At 40.2% G+C, this 14,145-nt stretch overlaps 1 protein-coding gene across 2 annotated transcripts in view; it reads left to right on the forward strand.

Moving 5' to 3' along the window:
* LOC124612615 (UDP-glycosyltransferase UGT5-like) overlaps positions 1 to 14,145 on the forward strand; it is a 327,618-nt gene that overhangs the window by 272,351 nt on the left and 41,122 nt on the right. For both annotated transcript variants that reach the window (XM_047140907.1, XM_047140909.1), the window contains one exon: positions 8,064 to 8,354. In XM_047140907.1, coding sequence (XP_046996863.1) covers positions 8,064 to 8,354 — 291 coding nt within the window. The remainder of the gene's footprint in view (positions 1 to 8,063; positions 8,355 to 14,145) is intronic.

Below are 14,145 nucleotides of genomic sequence, written 5' to 3' on the forward strand. Positions count from 1 at the left end.
ATATGGGACATGATATTTAACAATACATTTTATGTTACTTTCCTTTTATTTATTTGTGTTACAGTAAATAAAGAGTTATACACTAAATAAAGAGTTCCTTGGGATTTTGAATGCAATTTCCTTCCTAAACTTGTGCATAAAGTTAAAGATTTAGTCATAAACATTTTTGAGATGTTACAAAAATAGCATTATTTAAATCAAAGTCTTCAGTGTATAATTCTGGATTGAAGTAAATGTAACAGCCAGAGCCACAATTCATGATACAATTTTAAACAGATGTGTGTGCCTTGCAGACACAAGAAAACTGTATGACAACATATTCATGCTTTCTTAGCTGAGCATCCTGGAAAATGACAGTGTTTTTTGGTGACAGGTTCACAGAATTCTGGAAAATGTAAAGCATTCTTTGTTCATAAAACATGTAGTGGCCAAAGAACTATGGCCTTACATCTGTTGTGCATTGGTGCTCAATGTTCATAACTCGGATCAATCTTGGACTACAAATCATTTTGTACAGTATGGCAGAGAGATTTTTCATATTTTTACCCAAATTTTAAACAGTCCAAAATGTCTTTCTTGGGGGCTTTTTGTGACCCCTGGTATCAGTGGAGCACAGACTGCAAAACTGATGAAATGCATAATTGCTCTTATTCTTGTTCTTGCTGTTCTTGTATACAGGCTAATCAGCCTAGCCAAGAAGTCAGCACCACACATATTTGTGTTACATGCTTTTTCGATGTGAGGAGAGCTCATTTTTATGCACTTCCTTCCTTTTCAACACCAGCTCTTGCCAGCAGGGTAGACTCCTGTACTAGATATCAGCACCACATGGTGATATCAAACCATTTCACAAGTGGTATTCGTCCATCATCCATCTGCCTGACCTATTAAAAACCATTTCTTTTCTGCACCTCTTTGTCATGCATGATCTTGGACAGTGAGGAATTGTTCTCCTTTGCATTGTTCCTGGACCCCGACACTCAGTTTCACTATGCAGCAAGTCCAAACGTGTTTCAGAGGTAAAGTGTCTGACCATATCTATTATTATCCCTCAATGAAGAGTTACTGCAAGTTTCAAAACTGCTTTTTCACCCACATCCAATTTTTTATAACATCATCACTTATAATCACATCACCTTTCCCTTTATAAAAAAAAGAAACAAACTGATAGTCAATGAAGGGCAGCTAAGAAAAATCCTTTACACCACAGAAGATTGGCTTTGTTTTGATAATTTGCCAAGCTGGTACATGACCCCATAAAGGAATCATCTGCTCATCCAAAGCAACTTTTGGATGTCTTGGAATTAATGTACTTCACTTCAAAATGTATTGTTAAATGAATTGCATTTTCCAAAAATTGTCATCAACAATGAGTTTCAGGAGTTTCCATATCATGACATATCTGTCAAAGCTTATGTTTTCTGTTATAGCATTTATTCTAGTTTCATTGGCCCAATACATCCTAATCTTGGGCTATTTAAGATATGACATCATTGTTGTTAGTGGAAAAATCTTTTTTCATTTCTAAAAGCATACATTTGTAGGTTTTACAGTTTCTCTTAAATTCCTTTTATTAACAAAGGTATCTTCAGAGAGATATTTATTCACATATTGTTGAGGGCTGAAATGCACATCACTTACCACAGGCTGATAATATTCAGGTGCTGGTGGGAGAGGAGGAAAGTTTGAAGTTTTCTTCCAGAATGTTGTTGTTTTCAAAGAATGGTTAGAAGAAATGGAATTATCATACTCTTCCTCTCCCTCTTCTTCACTGCTATCGACATTTTTGTTGCTGAGAACAGCGTTAGTGATCTCAAAGTCTGCATGTGTGTCATCATCATCATCATCATTGAAGAGTACTATGTTATCATCATCTCCATTTAAATCTTTTTTAATAAAATTTGCAAATTCTTTCAAATTTGAAAGGAAAAAAACAGAAAATATACAGAAATTTAAAAATTTGCTTACAATTTGTGTATATTAAACATGTATTTTATGGTCTTTGAACATTTTATGATAAAAATCTGTTACAAAATAGAATTGAAGTGTAAGAAATCTTGACTAATATTTTTGTAATGCAATAAAAATAAACATGAGTTTTTATAGTGCTGAGATCGATTGTCCCCTACAGGGGACATTCAAAATTTGCAACATGATACATGTATACAAAAATTATTTGGAGTGTGTTTTTTTAACTGTAATGTTTTAGTTTAAACATATAACAACAAAACTGCATTGAAAGAACCATCGTAATTACTGAAATATGGCTGATAAAAACTACTTACATGCTTGAGCATAAAAATTGCCTTCCTCTATGGTCAGCCATTTTGATACTGCCTTAAAGCAAATGACAAGCAAGCTAGTGTTACTTGCTTCAGTTCCAACATGTACTGCCACCTTTTGTTTATGCATAGAAACACCTAGCACTGTCACCAACCCTTCAACCTTGTCACTAGATTTTTTTTTTTTCCAAGTTCTACGTCCCCTACAGGGGATGCAGGGGCTGAGGAGGTTAAACAGTCGTTCTTTCCACACTCCATACACAAATGGAATGGAAAGGAACACAAATGGAATGGAAAGGAACTCTGGTATGTGCCATCCACTGCACAGTTGTTTGCAGAGTATATATGTGGATGTAGATATCTAGCTTTCGATTTCCACTGAGGACATATGACAAGCAGGGAGAAAAAAGTGAAAAGTGAGATTTTTCCCTTTCCACACTGTTCTGAATGCGTCTGAATGATCCTTTATGCACTCATTTCACAAATAAACCCAATACTCTGTTTTGGGAAACACTATAAAGTAACTGAAAGAAATATCTAACCCTTTTAATCAAATTTGGGAATGTATTGATTGTGTTCCCCCTGAAGACCTCAAGTTATTTCTAAAAGTGTCTCTTACTCTTCATTCAAGATAATATTGTATATCTGCCTTACAAAACCTGAAACCATTCTAAATCCTGTCACAAATTTCACTTGATACACTGAAAGTCAAGAAATAACTTAGTCGTGTCATAATGAATTAGCTGTCACTTACATTACAGCAAAGATCATAAGAGTTGATGGAGACTTAGTGCTTGAACTGACTGTAGAATTGAGAAGCTTATAAGCCAGCTTCATAGTGGGTTCTGTGGACAATATTCAATAGATATCTTTATTGTCCTGGAAACGTATGCAATGTAGACATCAATCATCCTCCAACATTTCTACAACTGTTACTTTTGGATTAGCATATACTTTTTAAAATCATTTCTTTCCTAATTTTTAAGATACTGAGACTTGCGAAGTTACTGAATAATCTATTTGCATGATTATATTGTCCTTCAAGATATATAATCTGAGAAAATGAAATGTGTGTACAACGCCTTCTGGAACTGTTTGGCCACCTAGTTCAGGTCTTTTTACTTGGGAGAAGCAGTCGGGGGGGGGGGGGGGGGGGGGCAGAGGAGGCTGGGACAGGCAGGGAAGGGGAGAGATAGAAGAGTAGGTGTGGGGAACTGGGTAAAGTGCTGCTAAGTGCTGCTTAAGGGACCATAGAGGGTTGAGGTGGAGAGAGGGCAGGACAGCTAGGTGCAGCTGGGCAGTTAGACGTAGGGCGCGGAGGGGGGGGCAGGCAGTGGAAAAGGAGAGAAGTAAAAAGACTTTGGGACTGTGGGTCCATTAATGGAATAGAGGGCTGTGTAGTGCTGCAGTGGGAAAAGGAAGGGGGGTAAGTGGGTGTAGGACAATAACTAATGAAGGTTGAGGCCAGGAGGGTTAAAGGAACATAGGATATATTGCGGGGAGAGTTTCCACCTGTGCAGTTGAGAAAAGCTGATTTTGGAAGGAAGGGTTCAGACAGCACAGGTAGTGAAGCATTCATTAAAATTTATTGTGATCGCTTCCTAGTTTTGGTTATTGATAACTTTACACCAGTGTCTGAGTTTAATTTGTACAGCACTGAAGATGGTCACTATGTGATCGAAAATCAATTCTGCTATCATAAAACATCAATATTACGATCAACGCAGACCTTCCTTTTAATTTTAAAATGAAGAACATTATGTTGGGCAGTGTGCTCAGCACCTGGGTGCTCCAGCTGTTTCTTGGCCACAGTTTGTCAGTGGCCATTCACGTAATGTGGACAGACAGCTTGTTGGCTGTTGTGCCTATGTAGAATTCGGCACAGTGGTTGCAGCATAGCTTATAGATCACACAACTGGTTGAGCCTTTGACAGGATAGGTGAGGCTTGTCACTGGACTGGTTTAGGTGTGGTGGATGGTGTATGGAACAGGTCTTGCATCTAGAGCTATTGCAGGGATATGAGCCATGAGGCAAGGGGTTGGGAACAGGGGTTGTGTAGGATTTGATAAAGATATTGTTTAGCTTCATTAGGTTTGGTGGGCAGCAGAATACCACCTTGGGAGGAGTGGGAAGGATAGTGGGTAGGACACTCCTCATTTCGGGCATGACAGGAGGTAGTCAAAACCATGCCAGATAATGTGATTTGGTTGCTTCAGTTTTGGATGGTATTGATTCACATGGGGAATGCTCCTCTATGGCTGTATTGTGGGACTTTGAGAGGTGGGAAAGTGGGGGGGGGGGACTGGAGAATAAGGCACAGGAGATCTGTTTCTGTACAAGTTGGGGAGGATAAATACGATCTGTGAAGGCCTCAGTGAAACCTTTGACATACCGGGTGATCAAAAAGTAAGTATAAATTTGAAAACTTAATAGACCACAGAATAAAGTAGATAGAGAGGTAAAAATTGACACACATGCTTGGAATGACAAGGGATTTTATTAGAACAAAAAAAAAGTTCACAAAATGTCTGACAGATGGTGCTCAACAGCAAAACTGCTACCGTGACGAGTGAGGGGTATGCCAATATGTTACAGAATCGCAACACCCCCAGCCTGGCTGATAAACACCTGCTGGAACGTATGATGTTTATGCAGGATGGCGCTCCACCCCATATTGCTAGACTAGTGAAAGATCTCTTGCCCACATTGTTTGGTGATGATCGTGTGCTCAGCCGCCACTTTAGTCATGCTTGGCCTCCCAGGTCCCCAGACCTCAGTCCGTGCGATTATTGGCTTTGGGGTTACCTGAAGTCGCAAGTGTATCATGATCGACCGACATCTCTGGGGATGCTGAAAGACAACATCCGACACCAATGCCTCACCATAACTCCGGACATGCTTTACAGTGTTGTTCACAACATTATTCCTCGACTACAGCTATTGTTGAGGAATGATGGTGGACATACTGAGCATTTCCTGTAAAGAACATCTTCTTTGCTTTGTCTTACTTTGTTATGCTACTTATTGCTATTCTGATCAGATGAAGCGCCATCTGTCGGACATTGTTTGAACTTTTGTATATTTTTGGTTCCAATAAAACCGCATGTCATTCCAAGCATGTGTGTCAATTTGTACCTTGCTATCTACATTATTCCGTGATTTATTCAGTTTTCAAATTTATACTGACTTTTTGATCACCCGGTATTTCAAGAGGGACTGCTTGTCACAGATGGCTAAGCTGTATGTAAGAGACATCTTGGTGTGGAATGGGTGGCAGCTGTCGAAGTGGTGGTGTTGCTGTGGTTGGTAGGGCTGATGTGGACAGAGGTATTGATGTAGCCATCTTTGAGGTGCATGTGAACAGCAGGAAAGGTGGCTTACAGGGCTGAGGAGGACCAGGTGAAGCGAATGGGCAGAAGGTATTGAGGTTCTGGAGGAATGTGGACAGGGTGTCCTCATCTTCAATCTGACCACAAAGATGTCATTAGTGAATCTGAAACAGGTGAAGGGTTTGGGATTCTATGTAGTTAGAAAGGATTCCTCTAGGTGGCCCATGATTAGGTTGGCATAGGATGGTGTCATTTGGGTGCCTAATGCTATACCCTAGATTTATTTGTAGGTAGTGCCCTCAAAGGAGAAGTTATTGGGCTTGGGGATATAGTGGGTAATGGTGACTTCTCTCCTTTTTCGCTGCTCCCCCCCCCCTCCCCCCCTCCCCCCACACACCCCTGCCCTGTGTGCAGCCTCCTGACCATAAGCAGCCTGTCTCCACCTCAACCCTCTATGGTCCCACAAGCAGGACTTTATCATCCCCCATCCCTACTCTGCTGTCCCTTCCCATTCCCTGCCCCAGCCTCACCCTTATCGCTACCACCCAGATTGCTTCTCTAATCATGTGCTGCTGTTCACAGTCTGACCTCAGCAGCTAGTGACTGGAATAGTGAAGTTGATAATTCTTCCAGGTTATATGGCCGTGGTCCATGGAAGTCTTCTATTCCTAACGTTTCGTCCAATACTACGTTGGACATCCTCAGAGGTATGGCTGGTCCTGTTGAGTCCTGCTGACTGACAAGTCGGGTGTCGGAGAGCAGGCCAAAGGACAAGGATGGTACACAACAATGGATGAACACGGTGTCTTTACTTTTCATTAGTAAGGTTACAGATCGAATCGGCAAAATTTTGCTGACACATAAAGTGAAACCGGTATTCAAACCTACCAGACAAATAGGACAAGTACTTTGTTCTGTTAAAGATAGAAGGCCACCATTATCATCTAGCAGTGTGTATAAAATTCCATGTACTTGTGGCAAGGTCTATATTGGTACTATGAAAGAAGTGTGAATACGAGGGTAAAGGAGCATAAAAGTCTTTGCCGACTGGGAAAAATAGATAAATCGGCCATTGTGGAACATGCACTTCAGTCAGGTGACCATGTAGTTAAGTTTTCTGAAACTACAGTTTTAAATGCTACCACTAACTATTATCCATGACTGTATAGGGAGGCTATTGAAATTTATAAACATGAAGATAATTTTAATAGAAAAGAAGAGGCCTTGAAATTAAGCTAGATGTGGACAGTGGCGTTACAGAATTGATATGTGATTTTTATCTATGTTGGACAATTATCAATAGTTACATTTTATCTTTGACTAGTTTTCTCTCTGCTACTATGTGCAAGCTAGACCACGCCCACTTTCCTTGGTATTTAGGCCACTCTCCTACACCCGACTCGTCAGTCGGCAGGACTCAACAGGACCAGCCATACCTCTGAGGATGTCCAACATAGTAATGGATGAAACGTTAGGAACAGAATAATTCCATGGACCATGGCCATATAACCCAGAATTATTATCAACAACAGTACCATCTGGTCATGAAAGCCTTCATTGTATGGTTGGAATAGTGAAGTTTGACTCTCAGTGTAGCTGTCCTGATGTAGATTATCTGTGGTTTTCCTAATCACTTAAAGAAGCCACAGCTTCCTTCCATCCTTTAAATTTATGAAAAGAAATGTGGTTATACTGATTGCTGGACAAAATGAGACTCACAGGAAGTAACCATGTTCAGGTAGTACCAAAGACACTACCAAGGAGGCCAAGTAGGAAAACTGAGAGTGTGTAGAATGTCTTTTCTGCCTAAAGAGACCAATGACTTTGTCCTCATATAAGGAAAACACTACCGATGGCATACAGTTTCCATTGCACTGCATTCTAAATAAGAATATTCCTCAATGTAGATAAGTTTTGATTGTTAATGGAGAACTTAATTTTAATTTCAACTTAAAGTTAGTTCAGTGTGTTACCAATTTCACAGTTTCATGTAATGTCTGAAAACTTAGGCTTAGACCATTGTGAAAACTTTGTGCATTATCCTCCTTTTTGCCTGTAGTAATGAACTAACCCCTATTTATTTGAATCTGGTTGCAGTCTATATTTATCTAATCCATGTTAAGCATGTGCATTAGTTTCTTTCGCATCAAATTTTATGATTCAGATGGAGTCTTCATTTCAAAAGTTACTACCTTCAAGCTCATGACGTTTCTATTACAGGACGTTATCCATCTGAATAAATGCTGTGTGATAAGCTTTACAAGTACTTGATATACACAATTTGTTAATTTTTTTCTCTTCTTCATCATGACCATCTGAAACCAAATCCACAAGTTATATGATAATTTTGCAAAATAAGTCTTTACTTTCTTAGAAAATAGTGAATCCAAGAAACAAAGAAAATCATAAACATGTCATATATGTATATTCAGGAAAATATTTATTTTTCAGGTTCAAGGCTCCATTCATTGCACTGAGTTCATGTGCTCTTATGCCATGGTCTAATGGAAGGATGGGTAATCCTGACAATCCAGCTTATATACCAAATCTTTTTGCTCCCCTTGGTAGCAAAATGTCATTCTGGGAAAGAACATACAATACTGGTCTCTATTTGTTGCACCAAATAATTCGTAAACTGCTAGTTGACATACCATCACAGAAAGTGGCAAGTCATTTCTTTGGTTCTGACTTGCCTCCATTGCAAGAAATAGCAAAAAACACAAGTCTTCTTCTTGTCAACAGGTAAGTTATAAGGTAAGCACTGAAGTGCCACATTATATTTTTATTGTACTTTTGACTGTAGTGGTGTTGGTTCACTATGTGTATTATTTCTGCCAGCAACAAAAAATTGTAGCAAAGTGCTGTTGGCTGGTGCACTATTGTATTTATATTAACACCATCACAAAGAGTGCAACTGTTTGCATAAAGTACAGCTAGAAAACATTTGCTATATGTCCTTGAAACTTTTATTTAATTCAAGAAGATGGTGTATTTGCTTATGCCGACTGCCTGACAGGAGATGTTTGTTTTGGAATTTTGTGAATTGTATATGGCAGATAAATGTAGGCCAAAGAGTGTCACAGACATTGGCACACATCCCATAAAGGAACCCATTGTTGATTGGCATAGTGCAATACACAGTCATGGCAGCACAGCTAAAGGACACTACATATCTTAAGAGGTGAAATATTGAGTTTTTTTAGCAGTTATAGGAAACTTTTAAAAACTAAGCATGTATGATAATGCCTCAGCATCAAAGCATATGTGCTGCCCTCTATGAATTTTTTACTTCATACATGAAACCTTTAAGAGCTTCGTCTTGCAGACATATGAGGAGGAGCAGTACATGACGCAAAAAAATTATCTAAGATTATCGTTATAGTGACTAGTGCACTTTTAGTAAGTTAAATGTTACATGGCTCATTCATGACATTTTGTAATAAACTGTAATGAGGCAGTTCACAGAATGAAATCTTGAGATAATGAATAAGTAATTGACAGACTGAGAATAAGTGTATTTACTAGAAATAAGGTTTCCTGATGAATAATTTTGAAAATTGTATAGAATGTTAACTTAATTGCTATTTAAATATGACCACATGTTGACCACTTACAAAAGAGTTCACTTAAATCAAAACAATATTTAGTTTACAATATTATGAGAAGGAAAGTTGCTGCTCACCATATAGCGAAGATTCTGAGTTGTAGGTACACACAACAAATCTGTGCCTATCTGTGACTCAGTATATCCGCTATATGGTGAGTAGCAACTTTCCTTCTCGTAATATTGTTACATTCCATCCTGGATTTTCCATTGTTCAATATTTATTTTAATAATACAAGTAAATACATAACACTTTTGCATTTAATTAACTCAAAGTTTAAAAATAAAATGTATTCTTTGTAATAGTATTAATCCAGAATATATTTTTCAACCTATTTTCAAAACTAGCTTTGCTACCTGTCGAGCATCAAATTTTGTAGTTGTTGTTGTTGTTGTTGTCATCCTGAGTCTGAAGACTGGTTTGATACAGCTCTGCATGTTACTCTATCCTGTGAAAGCCTATTCATCTCTGAATAACTACTGCTACCTACATCCTTTTGAACTTGGTTACTGTGTTCATCTCTTGAGCTCCCTCTTCAATCTCACCACCCTCAACCCCACCCAAGTCCCTTCAGTACTAAATTTGTGATCCCTTGATCTCTCAGGATGTGTCCTATCAATCAATTCCTTCTTTTAATCAAGTTGTGCCAAAAATTTCTTTTCTCTCCAGTTTTATTCAATACCTCCACATTAGTTTCAAAATCTATCTATCTAATTAACAGCATTCTTCTGTAGCACCAAACTTCAAAATTTTCTATTTCCTTCTTGACTAAACTGTTCATGATCCACATTTCACTTCCATACAAGGCTACACTCCAAACAAATACTGCTAAAAACGACTTCCTAACACTTAAATCTGTATTCAGTGTTAAAATTCTCTGCTTCAGAAATGCTTTTTGTGCCATTGCCAGTCTACATTTGGTATCCTCTCTCTGCCTCAGCCATCCTCAATTATTTTACTTCCCAAATAACGAAACACATCTACTAATTTTGGTTTAGTGTTTCCTGAACTAATTCCCTCAGCATCATCTGATTTAATTGGATTGCATTCCATTACCCTTGTTTTACGTTTGGTGGTGTTCATCTGATATCCTGTTCAGCTGCTCTTCCAAGCCCTTTGCTGTCTCTGACAGAATTATGGTGTCACTGGCAAGCTTCAAAGTTTTCATTTCTTCTCCCTGATATTTAATTCCCTCGCCAAATTTTTATGTCATTTCTTTTACTGCTTGCTCAGTGTACAGATTATAACATCAGGGATAGACGACAACCCTGTCTCACTCCCCTCTTGACCATTGCTCCGCTTTTTCTGTAACTATTAGTTTTGCATGTGCACTGCTTCATAGTTTGCACGTGAAGCTTGTGCTTGATATGAACTCTAGAGGCCTCGTGGCTTGCTAATACAACAGCAGTTGTGTGTGTAGTGTGCTAGATGAACCATCTTTTGGAACTAATGGCTATATATGCCAGAGCTCAAGGCTCTGCTGGTCTCTTTCATATTGCTAATTGTATTGTACTTTGCCTTACCTCTGTTTGTACTGTACAAGCAATAAATTACGGTGTTCTTGCATTAGAACACTTGTTTGGTAATGAGTACGCTATTATGTTCCACATCAGTCATTGGACCTTTGAGTTTAATTTCCATGAAGGCAGTGCTTAAATCTCTTCTTGAGCAGCAGCAGGCACTGACTGTTGCTATTTCCAATTTAACAGCTACATTGGCACAACCTGCAGCTCCACCAACAACATATTTGCTACCATTCCCTGAGTACAACAATGCAGCAGGAGACTGGGATGCTTACAAAAAGTGCCTGTGGCAACATTTAAAGGCATTTTGGCTAAGAGATGTAAAGTTCCACAAAGCCCTTTTTTGTTGTGGATATCATCTTGTGTTTGCCAGTTGTCTGCTTGCCTGCTTGCAAGAACCTTCATATCTTTCTTTTCATCAGATGTGTGAGTTACTTTCTGCCTATCACTATAAATGTACTCTTATTATTGCTGCTTGTGTTGAGTTTTAGTGCTGCCAAAAGTGGTTAAAACAGTCATACAGAGCATGGGCAGTGGAACTATGTGGACTTAGCCATCACTGTAACTTTGTGACAAACGTTCGTAATGAACGCTGCAGCAAACATTTTCTAGGATGCGCAGCATGGTTTGAGCAGCATTGTGGAGCCAGAAATGCATAAAGATGCTCTTGAAAAGGCCTAAGAGTGTGCCCAGTTTTGTCAGTACACTTCCCAGGGGTTTCTGGAAGAATGGGTGAGGGGAGGGAATTCTGTGAGGAGACTGACAAAAGGGGGAGAATAGGATAGCTGTTTGATGGCGAGGAGAGTGGCCATACAGGATTGGCAGGAGCTATGATGGCATGATATGCCAACAATGATATGGTGACAACCAGCTGAGGAGCAGGTCACTGTGGGAAATGAAATCAGCACCAAAGATAGGGTCCATAATTTCAGTAATGGTGAAAGACCATGGTAAATCTCTACTGAATCCTAGGTTGATAGATTGTGTGCAGGAGCAATAGGTTGTGATGGCTGAGCAACTAACTGCAATGAACAGTAGAGGGAAGGTGAGGGCATAACAGCTTGCAAGGAAAGATGACAAGTCAGATTCAGTATCGACTAGGTATGACATGTTGAAAGACATGACGTAATGGTCATGTATGAACAGGCACTGTGAGATCGATTATCAACTGGATGTGCCTGCTACCAGTCGCTGCCAATGTTTGGGCTACTTAAGCATGATGTTTGACAACATGCAGTATTGCTGCTGAAGTGCTTGTGGTACCAGCAGAGACCTCAGCAGTCCCAAATGTTTTTGTAGCCACTGGCTGGCCAGGAGGAGCAGAGAGGGGTTGGGGGGAGGGGAGGGGGAGGGGCTGTGTTTGCATGAGTGTGCTTGCTGGTGGCTGGTTGGCAGGGCCCATCAGAGGTATTGGCATCACATAGGTTGTGCACACTGTGTACACAGTGCTTGTGGCCACACATCATGGCAGAGTCTGGCCTGGTACAGAGGATGTCAGTTTTACCATCTTGTCAGTCACGTGTGTCGTTAATTGAGCCACCTCCACAGGGAGTTTTGTAGATGGGAGGTGTAAGTTCAGGCATAGGCAGCATATGTGGATGATCCAGCAAATGATTGTTGTGGCTATGCGTGAAAGCTCTGGGTGATGGAAATAGCAGTCAGTGAGAGGTCGAGCATTTCAAAGACCCTATCAGCCAAAATGAGCAGTGCTTCAATGTTCATATAATTGTGTATGGCCAGGGTTGCACGGATTTCAGCAAGCAGCCAATTCAGGAATTACAGCTGTTCAGACTTATGTTGGGCTCAGCATATTTCAGATGACAGTTATTGTGATATCAAGCAATCTTTCAACACAGCAGAACTGTTGCATTGCAGTTGGTTGGATATGATACAATGTGCCTCCACCATGACTGGAGGCTTGAGTTGCATGACCATCAATGCAAATTTTGCAGAGTCACTGGCGATGGAGAAACCCATAAATATTGCTTCATTGGATGAAAACCATAGCTGAGGTCATAGGCATTGAACAGTGACAGCTGGGTCTTGACCTGTCTCTGGAGTGTTGGAGGGCTGCTTGTACCTGAGTAATAGTGCTCAGTGATTGATGAAAGCCTGAAATCTGGCCATTTGCACTTGCAACTTGGGGGCCACTAGTGGAGAGTGCCGGGGGGTCGGCCTGGGAGGGGGTTGGGGGTGGTTATCAGTGATGGGCTGGGACCATATTCAAAGGGGGTGTGGTATGTTAGTGTTGGTGTTTGGCTGGGCCATCATGTCTATACTCTGGCTGTAGAAACATTGGTGCAAGGGAGCCATACTGCACACAGGAGTTAGTATAATGGTCCACTGGCATGGTGGGGGAAAGGAGCATGTCAGAGGCAGCATCATCCAGGTGCGAGGCCACACCGGGAGGGGGGGGGGGGGCACTTGGTGATGATACATCATGGTATGTAGCATGGACTGGGGCACTGTGAATGGGTGATGAAGCTTTGTCTACATTTGCTAACGATACCCAGAATGTATCAGCAAGCAAGACACACACAAGGGCTGCGTGGAGCATGGGCAGGGGAGAGCAGGGAGCATGTAATGAATTCAGACTGCTCCCCATCATCAACAGTGTTGGAATTTGCTTCATCCTCATTTGTATTGCTAGTGATTGTCGTATAAGCTGACTGTTATTGGATGGGCAACTCAGGTTATGAAAGGAGAGAAAACAATTTATACTCATTAGCATACAAATAGTCCATTTACTGGATGAAATGTACCCACTATAGGGAGATCATACAACAAATTAACATAATAGAATGCTGATGCCTTTATGTTGGTAGAAGGTTATACAAATATGCAGAGGTGGACATATGTACTCGATGGTCCAGCTATTGTGTGGGCTAGATACATCTTACCACTAGTACAGCTGAAATGGGCACACATAAAAAGTTCACCCTCTCAGGATAGGGAAACACAACCTTTATGTTAGATAGGGCATATGGATGTAATTTACATCTCTGTGGATAACACAGAATACAATATTTTGATCCCAGCATTATTTGATGGTCATGTTTAACATACAATTTACCTCTGTATAAAGAAAATTGGGTGCAATATTCTGATTAGCAACATCAAATGGTTTGTAATGTAGATGTCCATCTACCACACTGTGCTAGACATTCACTGCATTAAAATTTACTTGACACATAGCCATCATTGTAGCAAGGGCACAATAATTACATCTACACATGCAAAGGGGTGTGGTGTTCGCACACTGCAGTGGCACACACATTAAGTGTACACATACATAAAAAATGACAGGGTGTTATGGATCTCTTACCACGCAAGTCTTTGCCCTTAGGTGATGGGTAGAGATAATAATGGATGAGACATGTGGTGAATGAATCTATCAGTTCACAG

This window comes from Schistocerca americana, chromosome 4 (assembly GCF_021461395.2).
Source record: "Schistocerca americana isolate TAMUIC-IGC-003095 chromosome 4, iqSchAmer2.1, whole genome shotgun sequence".
NCBI lineage: Eukaryota > Metazoa > Arthropoda > Insecta > Orthoptera > Acrididae > Schistocerca > Schistocerca americana.